This window comes from Acanthochromis polyacanthus, chromosome 1, assembly GCF_021347895.1.
Source record: "Acanthochromis polyacanthus isolate Apoly-LR-REF ecotype Palm Island chromosome 1, KAUST_Apoly_ChrSc, whole genome shotgun sequence".
Lineage (NCBI taxonomy): Eukaryota > Metazoa > Chordata > Actinopteri > Pomacentridae > Acanthochromis > Acanthochromis polyacanthus.
In genome coordinates, this window is record NC_067113.1 from 10,163,680 (window position 1) to 10,179,731 (window position 16,052).

The following is a 16,052-nucleotide window of genomic DNA, read 5'->3' on the forward strand; positions in this document are numbered from 1 at the left end:
AGAGTCTCGCACAAGAAGAGACAGTGAGAACAGCAAGGGCTGGCTAATACCCCAGGTAAGTGAGATGCAGTTGTTAATCCACTCTTGAGGAGATTATTTCAGTGGTAACAGTCTTTTTGTCACTCAGACACAGCATGGACCTCAATTTGGCAATATTCCTCAGCTGAAGAGGGCGACTGTTCACCACAGAGCTGACATGTTTGTCAAATTTCAGTGTCAAAATAAACATGACACTAAGATTCGTGGCACGGGCAGGAAGGACTGATCAGCCATTGTGGTGTTGGGGAAACAAAAACAATCACTTCTGTCTTATCATCATCCAGCTGACGTCAGTTTTTTGCAAACCAATGTTTCACTTGTTGGAGGTTGAAGTTAAGTGTGGATGTGTAACGAGCAGAATCCTCCAGATTCAGATGTACTTGTGTGTCGTCACATGATTAAAATGGTAAATATATTAATGAGATGGTAATTTCCACGATTTGTGCAACTCACAAGATCATTTCCAATACTCACATTAGAAGTTGCCCAAATGCTAAATTTCTGCCCCACAAATGATGCCTCACATGAACCAAATAATCCAGCTACTAATCTGGCTACATTAGCAAAACAGAGAGCTCAGTCCTCCTCCAAGTCTGCTCATTCCCCCATATGTCAGAAATGCAGCATTTGTTTATTAGTTACTGATGATAAGAAATCACAGCTACATAAAACATATCCATTTAATGTAGATGGAACCACAAACAAAATGCCTTTGCACTGAGCACAGGTGTGTGTTCTGCATGTGTACGTTATGTACAGATACTGAATCACGTGACCTAAATATGTAGCGGGCGGCGGGAATTGATGGGACTCAGAAACACCCTCACAATTTAATCAGTTGTTCCTTGGATCATTTCTGCTGGATAAGTCCTGGTAAGTCCACAGCGGTGGATTTGTAGTAGGATCACAACTATGTGATCATCAGCCGGCAGCTGATGCAGTGTTCACTTGTTGTCATGGTTACAGTGACGCCGTGCAGATATCTGGGAATGATACAGAAATCTTTAACTAGTCCGTGGATCCAGACTATAAGCTGCATCACTGCCAAGATTAGTACCTTAATTCAGTGTTAAAAATTCAAAGTTATTAATTTAAACATTGTGTTATGCATTTTTTTAGGACTCGCATACATTCGAAGCAGGAAGGTATGCGAGTCACTTGGTCCTTGTGTCATTTCTGACCTTCCATGAAAGTGTCATCCAAATTCTTTACACCTTTTTTGAGTAATGTAGCTAGCAGACAGACAGATTCACGGACAACGATTGTCATATAACTCCACCACGTTCCTTGGTGGAGTAAATATATAAAGAAAACATGAAGTGTCTTTCAGTTCTGTTAATTGTGCAACAATGGACCATTAAATGTGTTCAAATTGCCCACAAACTGAAAACATCCATTTATACCTGTAGGTATATTAAATTCCTTTTGTAGAATCTACATCTCACAAGAGATGGCTGATTTAAAGTATCCATCCATTATATATACACCATTTAGTCATCATTAGGGTCCCGGGGGGTGGAGTCTATCCCAGCAGACTGAGGGTGAAGGCAGGAGACACCTGGACAGGTAACAGTCTATCACAGGGCTACACATAGAGACAAACAATCACATCACATTCACACCTACAGACAGTTTAGAATCACCAATTAACCTCAGCATGTTTCTGGACTGTGGGAGGAAGCTGGAGAACCTGGAGAGAACCCACACATGTACAGGAGAACATGGAGACTCCATGCAGAAAGATCCCAGGAAGGCCGGGACACGAACCGGGGATCTTCTAGCTGCAAGGCGACAGTGCTAACCACAGACCACTGTACAGCCCTGATTAAAGCATGAATATAAGAAAACTATCTTCACTTCTCATCCAAAAAAAGATAATAATTACAGTTTGGTTTTAATTTTACGTTACCTTATTATCACACAGCTCTTTACTGTTCAGGCTTAGAGCTTGTAGCAGCAAGTTCTAGAGGTTCCACATTGAGCCCCTTTTCAGCAAAATGAATCATCATCACATATCCCACGGTGTGTCTTTCATTTTTTTCAGCTCAACTGCAAAGATGGTCCCTTTCACCATGACCATGTAACCCCTGGTTTAAAGCTGCTGTCCGGAGTTTGAATCGCAGCGTCTCCCAAAACGCTGTTGGTCCCACCCTCCCTCTGATTTTGCCCCTTTATTTGTGCACGCGCGCAGTACATGAGAGAAGTGCCCGGAGTGCTGCAGCATCTCGCCTGTTTTGCTGTTTTCCCCTCTTCTGCATTTAGTGCATTTAGTAAATAATAAAGGAATTACGTTAGAATTCTGTATTGAGTCTAACTTGTCCTAATACCAAAATAACATGAATCTGCTAGGACGAACTAGTAAAGTTTCAATAAGTGATTACACTCGTGTATCCCTCTCGATGACGTTGTTTATCAAACTTAGTGCATTTACGCGTGTATATGTGTTACATTGTTTATTTATTTCTATCTAGAGTTCAGAATTGCATGACTCCTCTGACGAAGAGTATGTCCCAGACGCCCCAACATCTTCCTCCAGAGGTCGGGCATCTAAACGAAGCCGTCAGGCGGGCTATGGAGGCCGTGGTCGGGGAGCGACGCGAGCACCCCGAGCCAAAAAACGTCCTGCAGTCTCTTGGCCTGACAAGCCGTGGGATTGGTAACTTTTCTGGAAGTTGCTGATCCCTGATGCTCTCTCCTCCACAAGCAAAACAAATGTGCGCGCGGTTGCGTAGTGCGTAGCTCGCCCACCTCTGCATGGGCTTGCTTGCTGTGCGCGTAACCGTTGATTGACAGCATGACAAAGCTGAAGCTCGAACTTGATTGGTCGGCAGCGACCGGCGCTTTTTGGAATAACATGGGGGTCTATGAGAGGAAGGCGGAGCTCAGGAATAAATTTTCATATCGCGTTATACTAACTTCATATTATAGTATCGAACTAGACTAACACATTTAAGCTTTGTTAAAAAATGATACATAAATTGAAAACAAACGGAAACTCCGGACAGCAGCTTTAAGGGGCTGTTGGCTCTGAAAGCCAATGAAATGCAGCTGCTCCTGCCCCCTTCAGGAAGAACATGGTGTCTACAGCTGTCAATGACAGTTTAGGCTTTACATCTATTAGTTAGTCAAGTATTACATAGCACCTGTAAAGCTTGGAGGATAACTAGTTGTAGGAGGGGGTTTGAAGAATGGCAGAAATAAATGTCTTCATGTCTTAAAAGCTTATATTTTACACCCCCAAGGTTATACTGATTTTTTTTTTTACCACAAAACAGAACAGAGCATGTTTTGTCTGTTTTGTTGTTTTTTAAATTGCCAAAATGCGAATGAACAAAATTTATTGGAGCCTGAAACTCTGTAAAAATAGATAAATATTTAACATTTTCCTGTGCCTCTTGAAATAATCATGTCTCATGTGTTGTTCTGTTGGGAAAACCAATGACATTTTGGCCTAAAAGCATAATTTTTCATCATCATTTTAAACTACATGTCTCATGAGAAGCACCGACTGACTTGAACTGCAACCAAAAGATTCAGTGACGTTTCTGCTGAAGTGCAGGCTGTTTACAAAGGAATGATCTGAGGTAAACATAGGAAGAATTAGAGAAAAAATCTGACTTGATCAATAAAGTAAATGCAGCACAGCTCAAAAACGGTAAACGGGGAACGAGTTATCAGCAAATAGACGATACATTCAGCAGGGTAAAATATCTTCTAGATGTGATGTACAGAACGATGTGAAAAAAGACGAGTCTGTAGAGGTTCTTTCAATCATAAATGACATAAAACTTGTGTTTTTCTTTCTTATTATTTCTGGGTTTCTGCAGAAATTAGCCAGTCAAATTTAATGCTTTTAAATGCCATTTTAATGCTATACTGTAAAAATTTTAATGCCACGACCGTGAACTCAACAAATTACACGGGTTCATTTTTTTTTGCAAAATATGACTTTATATGAAACCTGTTCCTACATTTTACTATTTCTGAATCCAGAAACCACACCTGACCACCCACAGGCTGTAGTCATTCTCTGAAATCCACATTTTTGAGCCATTTTTGCCAGAATTTGCATTTCCCCATTTCCTAGTGCTCCTCCACCTGGTCCAGCCTGTCGGCCACTTTAAAGACACAAAGTTTTTGGCAATTGTACCCAACCGGCACAATTATCACAATGCTTTGGCATGCTTATGCAGATGCACATACCTGAAGAATCGCAGTCTATAATTATATATTATATTCAAATATTTTTATGAAAACTGCAGAATTTTTTTTAATGCCACTGAGAATCAAATTTAATGATTTTTAATGCCATTTAAGGCCTTAATTTTTGCAAAATCAACTTAATGACTATGAATGCTTTTCAATGCCCTGCAGAAACCCTGTATTTATAGCATTACAATTGTATCATTCTGCACATATAAATACACTTAGGAGTTTCCTCTTCTTCTAGCCATGATTATGCTGCTTCCGTAGACTTTACACTGCAGCAGTAAATGAGCCTACAGTGAGGAAAAGGAGCAAAGCCGCCCAGAAACCTGAAGCTCAGAGAGTTATTGTGCTGCCTTCTGTTGATTCTTTTGATTTTATGAGTTAGGGTTGCAGATCCAGAGACTGTAATATGAGCTGAGAATTCTGACAGAATTACCTGTGGCAAACTGTCCTCAGAATCCAGCAGAATGACAAGATTGAGAATGAACAATGTGTGTTGTTTGCGCTCTGCACCACCAGAGAAATCAATGCAGCTGCAGGGCTGAGGCCAGTCAAGCCCATTGTGGGATTTAGGTAGAGTCAATCAGTCTCTCTCTGCCTCTATCTCTACCGCTCTGCTTGACTCTCTGTATTTCCCAACCTGTGTGTCTGCAGGAGTTCACCAGAGACTGCACCCCCCCCCCCCCCCGAACTGCTACAACCTTCTAAAGTTTCTCCGGCACCTTTAGCCTGGGCTGGAAACTTTACACTCGTGGAACATTTGTCTTGTCAGAACTAAGACTGATTTTATTCCTGCTTAAAGGGATGCAGATCAGACAGCAAAACATGACATCACTGAGCAGGACATGGGAGGGCTGACTAAAATTCAGCACAATATTTGTTTTGCTCCTATTGCACACACCTTTGCATAATTTTAAAACAGGAAATGCAAGGTCAGGTCACGTCAGATATCACATGGGAAATGCAGCGAACAAAGAGCAGCGTCGGCAGCGAGGGGAAGAGTTTCAGCATGAGGATTTTAAAGGGAGACAGAAGACTGATGATCAGTGTCTGTACTGTACCTGATAGGCTCCTGGTCCTCCTTGTTCTCTTTACTGTGGATGATCTTTATCCCACTTTTCCTGGCCCGCGGACACCCTGAAAGACTGCAGATAAATGGCAGTGTTAAAGAGTTGAAGCATACCGCGCGCGTGTGTGTGTGTGTGTGTGTGTGTGTGTGTGTGTGTGTGTGTGTGTGTGTGTGTGTGTGTGTGTGTGTGTGTGTGTGTGTGTGTGTGTGAGATAGAGAGAGAGTGAGGAGGAAAGTTAAAGCAGTCTAAGGTAATATCCTCACAGAGATCTGAAGAGAGGGGATAAGGAGAAAAGCTGTATTTGGTGAGTTCATGTTGTACCTTCTGTGTGACGCGTAGTTGCCAGTGATATGTCCCGAACCATCGCACCCTGGTGTCGGGCACCTGGGGCAGAAAACACAAAAAGGGCTCAGGGCCTACAGCAAAAGCACAGTTTCTTATTGATAATATACTACATGCCCTCGAAAGCAATAAACATATAATATACAAATAATAGCCATGACATTCTTTGCTGTATCCACTGTCTGTTCAGTGTGAAACATCAGCTGGGTCAGTCTATAACTGAGGGATTTTTGAAGTCCATGGGATAAATCTGCATACATTTTTTATCAAATATAAAAAAACTAATGTTTTTATGTTCATTATGATCATGTCTTTACAAATTCCATAATTATTTACTATGAAAACATTAACTGATTAACAAAAAATGACTGGATATCACTAAAATGTCAACTAAATAACCGTTCCAATTTAATAACAACCACTTTCTAATGAACTAAATAACAACAAAATGAGCTGATTCAGAAATAGTTTGGATTGTGTTCTTTTTATTAAGTTGAGTTAATCGTGACAGATCTTTCTTTATGGCAATATATCAAAGTTTACATGGAAAACAACAAATTGTATCTGTGTTCGAGAAATCACTTTCCACTAAGTTCCCCATTCCAAAAACACCTCTCCAGGAAGTGTGTTTATTCCAGATCACATGACCTGCTCCACATGATGTCATTTCCTCCCAAAGAAAAGACTGGTCAGACTCCAAGGCTTTCTGACTTATTTAATATAAAGTAGTCAACAGGTTTACTACAATATCTTTAGAAATAACTACATTTTACTTAATTGTATATATAATATTTAGAAGAATCTCTCTCTAAAATGCTATGTGGTGTTTGGTTATAGGCGGCGATGTTGATTTTAGGCCTACAGTTATATACAGTTATATATTGACTCAGCTTCTTCTGATTGTGATTATAACTGGTCCATATACAGTGTGTAGTGGTATAAGAGCTATTAGCTTTAGTCATATAAGGACTGTAGCACCAGTGGATTAGTTATATTACATGTATTACATTTTGTGCTCTGGTGAGTATTTGGGGAAGCAGGACAGCATGTGTGGGACTGAGGCTAAACAATATCACCTCTGAACACAAACAGTACATGGCTGATGAGCTGTAAAAGTCTTCAGACAACAGGTGATATAATATTAGATACACACTTAAACATACAAACATACACTTGTTGGTAGGATATATTCATTGGTCATTTTATATGATCTGAAAAACAGTTCATTTAACCGCAGAATAAATTGCTTTGAACTGTTTTCCATGAATAGTAGTGAGGTAAAGCAGCCTGTTTCTCAGTTAACTTTTGGCATTACAACTCCTACAGGAGGGGTGTCAAACATGTGGCCCGCGAGCCAAAACCGGCCGTTCAGACGGTCCAATCCAGCCGGTAAGACTGTAAAGAGTAAAAATTACAGAGAAGACATTTACTGCAGATTGTAAATTAGTAAAACTATAAATTTAAAAATAATTTCTCGACCATGACAAGTTTTTTGATTATAAAGTAAAATACTAGATTGTTCATTTGTCATTTTGTGTCTCATTTTTGTAATATTTTGGCTTGTTTTTGTTGTTTTTTGTCTTTTCTTCTGACTTTTGTCTCATGTTTTTGTCGTTTTGTTTCTCATTTTTGTCGTTTTGTGTTTGCTTTGTGTCTTGCTTGTGTTTTTAGTTTGATTTTTGTCATTTTGTGTTTTGCATTATTCCTTGTTTTGCGTATCATTTATGTTATTTTGTGTTTTTTTGTCTCACTTGTGTTGCTTGTCTGTGCTTGTCTGCATTTTGCTTCTTGCTTTTGTAAGTTTTGATCTCGTTTGTGTAATTTTTTGTCTAGTTTTTGTCATTTGTCCATTTTTTGTCCCTTTGTAACTTTTCTGTCTAATTTTTTGTCTCTTTTGTTTTGTTTTGTGTTTGTCTCATTTGTTTTTGTCATTTTGTGTCACTTTTTTTAGTCATATTTTGTCTTGTTTCTGTTGTTTGTTAACTTTTTTGCATGACTTTTGTGGTTTTGATCATAAAGTAAAATACCATATTAACCAGTTCCAGATGACTAAATCTTGTGTTCCTTTGTAGACACTCTGTGATCTGGAAGCTGTAATGTGGAAATGATAAACTGAGGCTGAATGTTGATGAAATTGAACTTATATTTCTTAAGAAATTTCAGGTTGTTCATAATATTCTGTAAAAAGATAATTCCTTAAATGTAAACATTTTCAGAATGTACTTTTTTGCACTAAACCAAGGTAAACATTAGGAGTTGTGGTTATTTATAGGTTATTATGCCGTGATTTTATTGGTCTGGCCCACTTGAGATCAAACTGGGCTGACTGTAGAACCTGAACTAAGATGAGTTTGACACCCCCGTCCTACAGGATTATGCACACTGAGGCTTAATGTGGATGAGCACAGCGTACACATCATTCATATATGAGTGAGTCATGTCACCCCTTACTTGAGCTCTTGTGCGTTGTTGGCCAGCATGCTTCGAATGCTTTTATCAGCTAAAGGACAACCTGAGAGACTGAAAAATACACCAGTGGAACATTAGTTACAGCAAAATAATCTAAAAACCAACCAGTGTAACACAAAACAGTCAGGCTGACTCATATCCCCACTCTAAACACATGCTTAAATAAAACATCAACCAGGAAATGTAAAAAAGCCATGATGCAAGTGCAGGGAGTTGATTCCAAAACTTTAACCCTCTGAGTATTTGTATATTTTCATGTGTCTGCTCTGCAGTGGGTACAAACAGGACTAAAGAAATAAAAAAAGAAGCAGATAAACACGTGTTTTAAAAAGCCTGAAATTTGTCAGAATCAAGAGTGTGTCCATGGGAATCTGAAGTAAGTGCAGCCGTGTCTGACATCACCGGGTCCTTGCAGACTCATCTCACACCGCAACACTCAGCAGTTCTGCTTAAATCTTCCTGCTCTGAGTGGTAAACGCTTAGTCTGCATTGCACTGTGGGAAGGGCCTTGAGGACTGAATAACATCAGCTTAGAAGGCTTTACACAAGGCCCATTGAGAAATAACTTTATCCAAGGGTTTAGCTTTAAAATTTGCATGTAGCCAATCTTTAATTAATTTAGTCTTTCTTATATCATGAGACCCTTGCTTCAGCACGTCAAACTGCCAATAGTCAAAGGGCTAACAGAGAAGAGAGACAGACATCCTGCCTACAGGTGTTTGACAGCATAGTTGAGGTAAGCTGAAAACAATAAAGAGAAATAGACTTAGAATCCACCAGGAGAAAAGGAAGTCACACCTTCGATGTGAGGCGAAATTGCTCGTCAAGTGACCACTTCCATCACACCCCGGTGTGGGACATCTGCCACCGGAAAAATAGACAGATTTATAAGCCCAAAGGGAAGGAGAAGAAAATGTGAAAATTACAGAAAAAGGGGTTGTTTCAGATTTTTTTTCATCTTTGGTTTTCATTGTTTCCAGTTTAGCTTCACTGTCTGTGATTAAATATTCTGGTTCCTGAGATCAGCTACGGTGCGGCGTCTCATAAACATAAAGCATCAATAGAGGGAAACTACAAGTAAGGCATCAGTTGAAGCTGCCGTGGTAAAAGTTCAGTGTGGACATATGGATAAAGCTGCTAAATAAAAGTCATATAGCAAGCCACTGCCAGCAGCACAGGATGGGGAAGGGAGAGAGGAAGACGGGTGTTCACTGGAGCAAGGAGAAGGACATAAGATGGAGGGGAAAAAGCAGAGCATGGGCAGGGTCAGGTGTAGAGGAGGAACAGTGGGAGGTGAGGAAGAGGAGGAGGGCTCTTACGTTATCAGGTCCTTCTTACTCTCCTTGCACTGGACATACTTGGGCTTGGGGCTGGGCATGTTAACATCTGTGGTGTAGGAGCGGTCCTCCAGCAGGTCGTGGAAGGGATCCAGGTCATCCTGTAGTCAGGAGGGAGTGAGGGGAAGAAGAAACGCAAGGAAGGAAAGGAGGAAAAAAAACAGACGACAAGGATCTTTATATGTCACTTACTTAATTATTACATTCTCAACAAATCATGCTCAAATAACACAACACACACAATATGAAATGCATTTTCTGAACTAGCTCAACAGTCTGTTTCCTTCGCCGTCTTCACCTCTTTGTCTGTCTTTACACCACATGCACACCTGTCAGACTACAGATCCTTCTTAATTTGAATGCTAATGGTTGAGCCTTTGTGATAATTGAGTCCGTCAGTCAGTCTGTCAGCCTAACAGAGCTGCAAAATAGAATCCCTGTGAAGAAATAATGCCTCAGTGACAAACTAGCAGTGTGTGTGGTTATGTACGTTTAAGTGCATTTAAGTGCAGGACATTCGGGGAGTCGGCGCGGCATATCCTTGTAAAGCAGCAGTGGGTCACTAGATGGCACTGTGGTGTAGTGTCAGACCGCTGCCGGCTGTGCTTTGTCTGCAGTGCATGCAGCCAGGGCACGACGGCTGTTGATGCAAATCCTCTTTCCTTTCTTCCATGCTTGCAGTGTATGTACAGTAATGCCCATAAAGAGACAGGTCCAGATAGAGCCCAAATTATCCAGCACTCAAGCTGTCTGGGAGTGTGTGATGCTGGGTCGGCCAGCGAGTTTCTCCAATTAAAGGGAGCGCAGGCTGAGAGGCAGACAGGAAGGAGAGCGACGCATGCATACGTACAGATATGCAGAGCAAAAAGTAGGCTAGGGATGGAACTCACATATACAGCCAGACACACTCCCGAAAAGACATGGGTACACACACACACTTATGAATATTCACAGCTCACACACAGCAAAAGAGGCACATGTACTGTATATGCATGCGCCCGTGCACACCGACAGGCGCACCCAGCAGTGGTGCATTGATTTCCAGCAGTTCTTTGATGAGATGAGCTATTCCGATTCCCTCCCAAGGTGCTACTTTGCATAATTCATTTTGGAGAAGAGCAAAATGTAAAAACAGAAAGCCAGCATGCGGGGAAGCATGATACAAACAGAGCAGATAACTCTGTGCACGGCAACGCTGACATCAATTAACATGCAGATTCATTAGGTTTCCCTCAAAAACCTCTAATATGACTTTCTAATGATTCCAAATATAACAGTGAGTCAGAAGGAGAGGTAAAAAACCTAGAAGACAATCAGACAGCAATGCAAATGTTTGACTTGGAGACAGTGTGTTGAATCAATGGCTTGGAGGGAGATAATTTGGGCTGAGACACACTGAACAGACAGTATACGTGACGCATGCCAACTGTATGGTCTACCAGCCTGCAAAGCCACAACTACTGCTTCATAATTATCATCAACATCATGACTGTTTCTTTGCAAGCTCTCCCTTTTTCTTCTCCTCCTCATCACTCTGTCATCATTTCTGTCTGGTATTGTCAGAAACATTTAAAGGAAGGATACATTTTTGATGGAACGTTCACATGTGAATTCAGATAGCACAGTTCTAATAATCTTTGTAATGTGACTCAATCTTTTCAGGGAAATTATTCTATATTTTAGGGATACTAAGTTTAAGCAGGGACTTCCCATCCTTCCTGAGAAAACGAGACACCATTTCTTATTTATCTGGATACAACTGGATAGCATGGCCAAGTGAATCTCCAGAACTGTCCTTGTTGTTTTCCTCTTTACCTCTTTCTCGTCCTCGTCTATGTGTTTGATCTTGGTGTAGTCTACAGGCAGGTCCCAGCAGTCTGCGTCCCCCATGCCATAGCAGCGGGAGCCCAGCAGGGCGGCTTGCCTCTGGGGGGACATGGGCTCGAGAGGGGTGAGCACCGAGTCCCCTGCACCGCCACCGCACAGACGCTTGCTCATACTCAGGTCCAACGTACCGTTCTCATCAACATCTAGACCGGGACTCTGGAAGGTGCATGTGGATGTGGGTTTTGTGCATGTGTGTGTGTGTGTGTGAGGTCAGGTCAGTGTGTGTGCAGGACATGGGTGTGTGTGTGGTTAGTTGTGTGTTTTAGGTCAGATGATTATGAGCAAGGATAGGAGGATATACAAAACATAGGGAGGCAGGGATGAAGAGAAAGGGATAAAAAAGAGAGAGAGTTTCTGATTAAATAACAGTCAAACATATTCATATTTTAGGATCAGAGCTGGGCAAAACAGTTACTTAATACAGGGTGCATAATAAAGAAGTACATGAAAGGTGCCTGAATTTTCTCTTACTCCAGTGATGTGTTCACTTTTGAACTTTTCAGGATCAAAAACATCTGCAGTTCAAATATCTGAAACAGTATTTCAGATTAGTTTTTGCCCATGTCTGTCTCAGAAGAAGCATCTGATAGTGGCAGCGTACAGTAACAGCATGGTGTTCCACCCATAAGAGGGTCAAAAGAAGAAGAGGTCATCAGTCTTGAAGGACGAGTGCATCCCTCTGTGAACCCCTCCTTTCATCTGTCGTTCTCTCTCTGTCTCTCTCTTTCCTTCCATCCCTCTATGGCCTGTACGGTGCAGTCACCAGTGTGTGTGTGTGAGTGTGTGTGTGTGTGTGTGTGTGTGTGTGTGTGTGTGTGTGTGTGTGTGTGTGTGTGTGTGTGTGTGTGTGTGTGTGTGTGTGTGTGTGTGTGTGTGACTTTGTGTTGGGTGTGTGTGAGTCTAATTTGAGTGGACATCACAGAGGTGCAGGGGCTGTGGGTTTGGGGTGGGGTTGGGAGCAGTGATGAGCAGCAGCGGCTGGAACTAGACTGCTGCAAACCCAAAAATAGAGGCAGAACTATACTGTGTTCTGGAACAAAGTGGGCCACATCCAGCAACACTGACTGTTCAAAAGAAAGCATAAAGCATTCACTTCACCCAGTCACTCTGTTTCTATCTATATATCTATCTGTGCATTTGTTTTCTTTCATCTAGCTCCAGCACAAAAGAGTCCTGCAGCATTGAGGATTGTGTTTTGGTAGACATGTCCTTGCTCTCATAAATATCCCTCCTTCTGACTCCTTCTTCTCATCTCCCCTCTCCTCCCCATTCTCCTCACTCCCTTTGCTCTCTTTTATGAGTAGGAAAGCCCGCTTTAATGCTGATTCCAGCCGACAGTGTCCCTAGGGGTGGATTCTCCTGGTGTCTGAAGCCAAAACCTCGGTGACGCACATTGACTCAAACACACAGGGTGATAGACTTGGGACTGGGCATGAATACCGCAACAACTGTGGTTGAACCAAGGTCTTAAAATGACAGAGAAAAGGGCAACAACACTGCTGCTGCAGGGACATTAACCTGTGGAGAAGAATATCTCACTAGGAACAATAAAATGCTCTACAACAAATGAAATAAATAAAAAAATTGGAAGTTATGCTCGACAGATAAATATGAAAATGATGGGGTGCCGAAGACAAAAACTGCTCATTAGAAAACTAAAATCACAAACTGAGTTTTTAACTTTTAAGCACCTGTCTACAAAACTGTTCAGCTGATCTCATTCCATGACGTTATGGTTTGAGTCGGGAGCAACAGAGAGTGGGAGGCAGAGGACAAGGAGATGATGAGCAAAGGACTGTGAGAGAAAAAGAAACTGTTGAATAAAGGTCAAGTTGAGGAGAAATAGTTCCAACTACACGTGCCTCATCGTGTGTGACTCGTCTCGTCCTTAGCAGACCATCTCCGCTCGTCAGCTATCCTACTGTATGTCACTGTCCAATTAATGTGACCCACCTCGTCATCTCAGCTGATACACTCGTCGACAAAATTGTTGGTACCCCTCAGTTAAAGAAGGAAAAACCCACAATTCTCACTGAAATCACTTGAAACTCACAAAAGTAACAATAAATAAAAATTTATTGAAAATCAAATAATCAAAATCAGCCATCACTTTTGAATTGTTGATTAACATAATTATTTAAAAAAACAAACTAATGAAACAGGCCTGGACAAAAATGATGGTACCTCTATAAAAGATTGAAAACTATTTGACCAGAGTGACATGATTAACTCAGGTGTGTCATTTAATTGACATCACAGGTGTTTCCAAACTCATAATCAGTCAGTCTGCCTATTTAAAGGGAGACAAGTAGTCACCCTGCTGTTTGGTGAAAAGGTGTGTACCACACTGAACATGGACAACAGAAAGCGAAGGAGAGAATTGTCCCAGGACATCCGAAAAAAAATGATAGACAAACATCTTAAAGGTAAAGGCTATAAGACCATCTCTAAACAGCTTGAAGTTCCTGTGACAACAGTGGCTCATATTATTCAGAAGTTCAAGACCCACGGGACAGTAGCCAACCTCCCTGGACGTGGCCGCAAGAGGAAAATTGATGACAAATTGAAGAGACGGATCGTTGGAATTGTATCCAAAGAGCCCAGAGCAACCTCCAAAGAAATTAAAGGTGAACTCCAAGGCCAAGGTACATCAGTGTCAGATCGCACCATTCGTCGTTGTTTGAGCCAAAGTGGACTTCATGGGAGACGACCAAGGAGGACACCACTGCTGAAAAAAACTCATAAAAAAGCCAGACTGGAATTTGCAAAAATGCATGTTGACAAGCCACAAAGCTTCTGGGAGAATGTCCTTTGGACAGATGAGACCAAACTGGAGCTTTTTGGTAAGGCACATCAACTCTATGTTCATAGACTCAAAAACCAAGCATACGAAGAAAAGAACACTGTCCCTACGGTGAAACATGGAGGAGGCTCAGTAATGTTTTGGGGCTGCTTTGCTGCATCTGGCACAGGGTGTCTTGAAAGTGTGCAAGGTACGATGAAATCTGAAGACTATCAAGGCATTCTGGAGAGAAATGTGCTGCCTAGTGTCAGAAAGCTTGGTCTCAGTCGCAGGTCATGGGTCTTCCAACAGGACAACGATCCAAAACACACAGCCAAAAACACCCAAGAATGGCTGAGAGAAAAGCGTTGGACTATTCTAAAGTGGCCTTCTATGAGCCCAGATCTGAATCCCATTGAACATATGTGGAAGGAGCTGAAACATGCCATTTGGAGAAGACACCCATCAAACCTGAGACAACTGGAGCTGTTTGCTCATGAGGAGTGGGCCAAAATACCTGTTGACAGCTGCAGAACGCTCATTGACAAATACAGAAATCGTTTAATTGCAGTGATTGCCTCAAAAGGTTGTGCAACAAAATATTAAGTTATGGGTACCATCATTTTTGTCCAGCCCTATTTCATTAGTTAGTTTTTTTAAATAATTATGTTAATCAACAATTCAAAAGTGATGGCTGATTTTGATTATTTAATTTTCAATAAATTTTTATTTATTGTTACTTTTGTGAGTTTCAAGTGATTTCAGTGAGAATTGTGGGTTTTTCCATCTTTAACTGAGGGGTACCAACAATTTTGTCCACGTGTGTATGTGAGGATTCACCTCCCACCCCTTCCTAATCTGATCCTTCAGTAACCCCTGACCTCTGTTGCCATGACGGCGCCTGGAGTAAAAGGGCCAGAGCGTAGGAGGTCACTGGCTAATTCTCGCCACATTACTTCTGCCCATCTATTCCAGGTCTTAAAATAAAACCTGCATCATGTGCTGCCTTCCTGTCTGGCATTTCCTTCACTTGTGTCTCATTCTGTTCCCCGTTTCTTCTCTTTACGTTCGTCAACTTCTCTAACAGTCATAGCTGCTTTTTCATGTCTTTGAGGGGAGTTTGATAGTATGCTAACAGTGAGAATATCTAACTGACATGCTGTTAGGATGACCGCGGAATGTGTACCAATACTGAAGCACAGCCTTTTTAAAGCTGAGGGTTTTAAAGTTTGAACTTGTCAATCTAACGCCAAAATCTTTTCTGACATATTTATTGTAACAATAAGGTGTCCTAACTTTAACGATATTAAACCCTTTGAATCGCAAAACCCTTCGATAGGTCTGCAAAAATCGCAATTTTTTGGAGCCAGAAAGCATCATCATCAGGATAATTCACTAATTCTCAGGTTAAAATGGAGATACTTCACCCAAATTATTTTACTCTACAGGTCCAATTTTAACTTGCACCAGAACATGTAAAATCAAAAATTTCTGCGCTGCTTGTTTGCAATCAACGGCCACGTGACAAAAATTCAGGACCTTTCTGGCTGAACTGGGCTGAAGTGTAGCTGTGTTTGCACAACAGATAAGAGGCAAGTATGGAAACTGATTAAAAATGTGAGTAACATTATGTAGAGTCACTAATTTTTCTGTATTTTTCAGTATATTTCAGTGCTGTAAATGTTAAGTCCATGTTTTGGGACTTTCTGGGAAAACAAATTATCAAAGAAATTCACTTCATTTTGTTTTTTCTTTAATGATTTATGGCATTATAACTGTTATACTGCATTAACAACATTTCTAGGTTCCCTCTACTTCTTACCATGTTTGTGCGGTCAATAAAGGATTATTTATATGCACTGTAGTAGAAAATGGAAAAATGGGCCAAGAGTGAGTAAAAATGTAACTGTCATTTCC

At 41.1% G+C, this 16,052-nt stretch overlaps 1 protein-coding gene across 6 annotated transcripts in view; it reads right to left on the reverse strand.

Moving 5' to 3' along the window:
* The window catches only part of myt1lb (myelin transcription factor 1-like, b), a 123,360-nt gene that overhangs the window by 12,024 nt on the left and 95,284 nt on the right, over positions 1-16,052 (reverse strand). For 4 of the 6 annotated variants that reach the window (XM_051950994.1, XM_051950992.1, XM_051951003.1 and 1 more), the window contains exons 12-17: positions 11,282-11,509; positions 9,449-9,567; positions 8,928-8,990; positions 8,112-8,180; positions 5,640-5,702; positions 5,310-5,393 (exon numbers count right to left, since the gene is read on the reverse strand). In XM_051950994.1, coding sequence (XP_051806954.1) covers positions 5,310-5,393; positions 5,640-5,702; positions 8,112-8,180; positions 8,928-8,990; positions 9,449-9,567; positions 11,282-11,509 — 626 coding nt within the window. The remainder of the gene's footprint in view (positions 1-5,309; positions 5,394-5,639; positions 5,703-8,111; positions 8,181-8,927; positions 8,991-9,448; positions 9,568-11,281; positions 11,510-16,052) is intronic. The other 2 variants (XM_051951010.1, XM_051950998.1) reach the window with 2 other exon arrangements.